General features: G+C 29.5%; 1 protein-coding gene across 1 annotated transcript; it reads left to right on the top strand.

The window, feature by feature from the left end:
• Positions 1-403: 403 nt before the first annotated feature.
• LOC114286800 (protein FAR1-RELATED SEQUENCE 1-like) lies at positions 404-2,275 on the top strand. The gene is made up of 5 exons (XM_082877031.1): positions 404-1,354; positions 1,445-1,504; positions 1,596-1,655; positions 1,743-1,883; positions 1,995-2,275. Exons 1-5 carry the CDS (start codon positions 434-436, stop codon positions 2,097-2,099), a joined length of 1,287 nt encoding a protein of 428 aa, XP_082733157.1. The 5' UTR covers positions 404-433; the 3' UTR covers positions 2,100-2,275.
• The last annotated feature ends 3,383 nt before the right edge of the window (positions 2,276-5,658 follow it).

The raw sequence follows: 5,658 nt of genomic DNA on the forward strand, positions 1-5,658 counted from the left end.
ACTTGCTTTATTTTCTGGCTTTAACCACTTTAGAATGACAGTGATTTTTGGTGCAGCATTATTGTATGATGAAACTACAGAGTCATTTGAATGGTTATTTGAAACTTTTTTGGATGCAATGTCAGGACAAAAGCCTATTAGTTTTTTTACAGACCAAGATCAAGCAATGGCTAGGGCAATTTCACAAATCATGCCTGAGGTTTTTCATGGGTTGTGCACTTTTCACCTGATGCAAAATGCTTTAAAGCATTTAGGTTACTTGTTCAAGAGTGGTTCAAAATTTAGTAGCGATTTAAAGGCTTGCATTTATGACTATGAGAATGAGCATGAATTAATTGAAGCTTGGAATTCTTTGATTGATAAATACAACTTGCAAGAGAATGAGTGGATGAAAAGAACTTGAAGAAAAAGAGAGCAATGGGCGCATGTGTATATGAAGTGGGTATTTACTGGAGGAATGCGAAGCACACAACTTAGTGAAAGTCTAAATGGAACATTAAGGAGATATTTGAAAGGTGATCATAACATTGTTCAATTCTTTACTCATTTCAATCGGATTGTTGTAGATAAGCGGTATGAGGAAATTTCTGCAATATATGATTCTAGACAAAAGTTGCCAAGAATGAAATTAAAAAAGTCTCCCATTTTAATCCAGGTTGCGAGTTTGTACACCCCTCCTATCTTTGATTTATTTCATTATGAGTTGGATACATCCCTTTGTTGTCAAGTGAAGCAATTCCATGAGTTAGAAGGAGAAGTTAAGTGCGTGATTGGCTTGTATGGTAATGATGAAGAGTATATTGTGGAGGGTATGGTGGAAGTTACTGGGCTAAGAGGAGAAAAAAGCTGTCGAGAAATACATTGTACTTGTAAGAAATTTGAGAACTTCGGAATTTTGTGTAGTCATGCAATCAAAGCACTTGATAGAATGAATGTTATGGAAATTCCCGAAAGGTATATATTAGGCCGATGGAGATTGGATGCAAAAGATTGTGAAATTAAAGAGAAAAATGTTGTAGTAGATGAGGATGATCCGAAATTGTTGATATTAGCACGTTATAGAGATCTTTGTCCAAGAATGGTGAAACTAGCAACTCAAGCATCTATGCACAAACCTTCCTATCAATTGGTTGATGAAGGGATTAAGGAATTGTGTGTAAAAGTAAATAATATGATGAAGGGAGTTGGAGATTTTGGTACCAAAGAATTAGATGCGGATGACCCCAACTTTGCACAAGTTAAGGGCATAAAGAAGAAAGATGTTGGACACAAAGGGAGGGGTAGATTGAAACCTTGGCATGAGATGATGAATAAGAAGACAAAAGTTATTTCACAACCAACCCGCCTTAGTAAGGTATTACTTCCGTACTTTTGAAATTTCAAATGATATGCATTTATTTTTATAAATTGTGTAAAGTATTGATAACTTTTTGAACTTCTTTAGACTATTGGTCAATCAAGCAACACTACAAATGTTCAAAATTCAGCTTTAAGCCAACCACAGGTTAGCTATTGTTTTATGTTATGTTATTTATTATTTTATTTTTTTTTATATAAATTGTGTAATGTATTGATAAATTTTACAACTTATTTAGACTATTGGTCAATCAAGCAATATCACAAATGTTCAAAATTCATCTTTAAGCCAACCACAGGTTAGCTCTTGTTTTATGTTATTTGTTTATTTTTTAGACTACGTTGTATTAGTGTATTTACTTTTCATGATGTTTAATGGAATATAGGATGTTGGGAGTCTCTATTGGCCACAATTGATAAATTATGGGTATAATCTTCTCACATGTGATACTAATTCATACTCACCAAGGTATCCACAATCACAACCTCTGCCTTTTGAAGCATCACATAGTCCACAAAGTTCTCAAGTAAGTAATATATATATATATATATATATATGTTTTTAATGTAATTTAGTCCATAAAATTTATTCTAATGAATTTTCTTTTCTTTTTTTTTATTTTTTTTATTTTTTATAGGGAATATCACTTCATCTAGCGGGGCACAATCCAATGGAGACCGAATTTAGAAATGAGAGTTCTTTTGATTTTTCTATTTATTCCCAACCGCCTCCACAAAATTGACATGGAGATCCACTTTGTAGTTTTTGTTTTGAGAATTGAAATTGAAGATTTTTAGAATTTTGTTTGAATGATTTAGAGTGGTTGAAAAGGATTTTTGGATATTTGGCTGGAGATTTTGAAGTTTGTATGCCTCAGAATTATTATTATTTTTATACAGATGTTGGATGTGAATTGACTATAAGGTTTTTGGATGTTTGACAGAAGATTTTGAAGTTCGAATGTCTTAAAATTTATTATTATTATTATTTTTTTTTTATGCAGATGTTGGATGTGAATTGAATATATTTTGGCCTTAAGTTGTTGTTTTTTTTTTTTTTTTTTTTTGTGGATACAATTTTTTTTTTTTTAAGTTACAATTTTTTTTGCTTATGGTTTGATAAATTGATTTGTTTAATTACAATTTTCTTCCCTTTCAATTTTACTTTTGATGCATTTAAGCCAGTTTTGAAAAAATCAAAGCATGTATTATTTGTTTGATTTTAATTTTAAAATTAATCTTTTTAAAAAAATATAATTTAATATGATAGATTAATTGTTTTATTATAATAAAACAAGAATTAATGAGACTCTTATATATGAAATAAATAAATAAATAAATAGACTAACACAACAGACACTTTGCCTGGAGTGTAAAAAACAAATAAATAAAACTAACTTTTGTAAGTCTATAGAAACGGCGGCAGAAACCATTACATATAAATTAAAAAAAAAAAAAAAAAAAAAAGTGACAAAACGGTGCCGTTTTCAGGCACACAGCAGGCACAGCAGGGACATAACACAGCAGGGGCCCGTGTCCTTTACAGCCTGTTATGAACTCCGTTTGGCATTCAAGTATTCCATGTGTGTTGATCTTAGAATATAGACCGAGGCAATTCAAACAAGCCAACGCCCAGTCAACGCATGAAAAATTCAATGCTTTAGTCAAAAAAACACACATCCAACATGTGAACAAACAAGTCCACTAAAACCCAAAGCCTATATAAACGCATGTACATGTAACATCTATACATCAAATCTCCAACAACATTTCCATTACAATCTCTAGCTCAAATTTCTTTTCCTTAGCACAAACAAAGAAGCCTTCAAATAGTTACAAACATAAGGGTCATTTCTTAAGTTAAAAAGAGAAGAAGATGGTTTCTCATAGATTTCTCTTCACAACTTTGTTCATTGTGACCATTTTGTCCTCTTCAACTTGTTTAGTACCGCTTACAGAAGCCACGAGACCTCGGATGGTTCCATTGCTCATCCAATCCATCCTCAGAGGAGAGGTGCCGCCAACCGGTCCTAATCCCTGCACTTACATCCCTGGCAAAGGTACCGGTACCTGCACATAGCGGTGCAAATTAAAAAACTATTAGGCAGTATTGGAATGCAAAGCAATAAAGTTTCAGCTGCCTATCACCTTTAGAATGATATAGGGGTTACATTTTTTTTTTCCCTTGTTATTTGGGACAACCATTACAACTTTTGGTTGTACACCCATGTACATGGTGTAATTTATAACCCATTTCGATTTATTTATTTATTTATTTTACAATTGTTTTGATGATATATACTAATCATGGTTTTAATTATCGGATTTTTATCGTTCCAAGATTGCTACACTTTGGCTAGTTTGTAGCACATATCGGTACATAACAAATTCACAACCGATCAATTTGGCTAATTCGACTACTGTAAAACTCTATTATGCCGTTGATGATTATAAAAAAATTCAAGACGGCAATGCAATATTTCATTCCCAATACGCATCTCTTGATAATTCTAATACTGTTACACCACAAATGATACTGATGTCTCATCATACCACTACTTTTTTAAAACCATGTGCACAAATCAAATGATATTTTGTCATTTTTAATTTTAGACATGCATTCAACGAAATTGTTATTTACGTTGACACATGCATGATATGGTTTTGGTATGTAAATACTGTTATAAAAAAAAAAAAATTTGGAATTAAGATGAAGACACATCTAACAAAGGTCTCAAATTGAGAATTGGTTTTTTTTGGTCTAGTAAACATGAAATTTCAGTCTCAGTAACCTCTGTGTCTTTTGTTTTTCTTTGTATTTATTTGATTTCAATACCATGACGCTATATCTTTGGAGAGCTTTTGCATCAATATAATTATTATCTATTTATGTTTTAATATGCTAAATGTTTAATTTCGAATTTGCAGCTCAAGTTGTTAACTAGAATTTTAGCTAGTACTTCTATGGTAATTTGCTCTCAACCTTTTTTTTTTTTAATATATCAATAATTGAAAAATAGAGGAACAAAACATTGTATAGTGTAACAAAAATTGTCCTTTCATAAATTCATAATTTTATTTGAGGTATAAATTTTTTTAGCCATGAAAAAATAAAAAAAAAATTATGAGTGTGACAAGCTAAAATTTCCATTAAATTTCAATACTTTTTATAATTTTACTTTGTTTACTTTATTTCTTCTTTTTTGAGTCTTGACAAATGACTCCATTTGATTTAGTTTTAAAATCATGATTTGAGTGTGAAATTATGTTTTGAGTTATCAGTTTTGAGTTGAGTTTTGAAAAGAAAAAATTTGATTGGTTATGAGTTTTAAAAAGAGTTTTGAGTTTTGAAAAAAAAATTTGAAAAGAGTTTTGAGTCTTGAGTTGTATTTTGAAATTTTTTGGATTTAGTTTTTTAATATTTAAAAATTTTCTTAATTTTATTTTTTTAGGATAAATATTTTTTATTGTAAATATTTATTTTTTTAATGTGCGCTATATTTACTACATGTATGCGTTGTTTTTTTGAAAAAAAATTTAAAATGGGTTGTATTTTTTTATTTTGCATATATAGTTTTTATTTGAAATTTTTTATTTTTTATTTTTAATATTTTTAATTTTAAAAAATTTTAGATCTCCCATAAATATCTAAATTATAACAAATTACATAGCCAATACTTGAAAAAAACTATAACAAAATATTGTTTCCAAAAAAATAAAAACTATAAAAATATTTTTCTTCAAAAATAAAAATAAACAAAATATTTTTTCAAATTTTATATTTTTTTTTCAAAAATATAAAATATAAAATAATTTTAAAGAACAAGATATAGAGTTTTGAAAAGAGTTTTTGAATTGAGTTTTGAGTGATGTGTTTGGTTATGAGTTTTGAATTTTTTTTTTATTTATTGGAATCATGATTTCAAAACTAAACCAAACACTTGTTTTTTCCACCACAAAATAGAGTTTAATTATTAGTAGTTAGATTATAATGCAGATCAATGTCTATTTATAAACTTAAACTTAAAATCTCAATCACTCAAGGGTGTGTTTGGTAACGTTTACGTTTTCAGTTTATATTTACAAAAATTTTATAAACTGGTTTTTGTTTATTTTTTGTTTATTTTTAGAAAAACATAAACTACAAATGCGTTTGGTAATTGACAAAATGTTTAAAAAAATTTAAAAATATAAAAAAGAGTGAGAAATGACAAGTGGTGGCAAGTGGCAGCGAAAGACGGTGGTGGAAAGTGGTGCCGGTGGGTGGTGGGTAGCTGGTGGTGGTGGGTGGGTGGGTGATGG

The sequence above is a fragment of the Camellia sinensis genome, chromosome 7, assembly GCF_055761805.1.
Source record: "Camellia sinensis isolate YWXY chromosome 7, ASM5576180v1, whole genome shotgun sequence".
NCBI classification, from domain to species: Eukaryota; Viridiplantae; Streptophyta; class Magnoliopsida; order Ericales; family Theaceae; genus Camellia; species Camellia sinensis.

What these genes read in the sequence shown, in the direction of transcription:
- LOC114286800 (XM_082877031.1), top strand. Translation starts at nt 434, where the DNA reads ATGAAGTGGGTATTTACTGGAGGAATGCGAAGCACACAACTTAGTGAA. An exon ending in AACCAACCCGCCTTAGTAAG is followed by an intron (nt 1,355 to 1,444) that starts GTATTACTTCCG and finishes GAACTTCTTTAG; the next exon opens with ACTATTGGTCAATCAAGCAA. An exon ending in CATCTTTAAGCCAACCACAG is followed by an intron (nt 1,656 to 1,742) that starts GTTAGCTCTTGT and finishes AATGGAATATAG; the next exon opens with GATGTTGGGAGTCTCTATTG.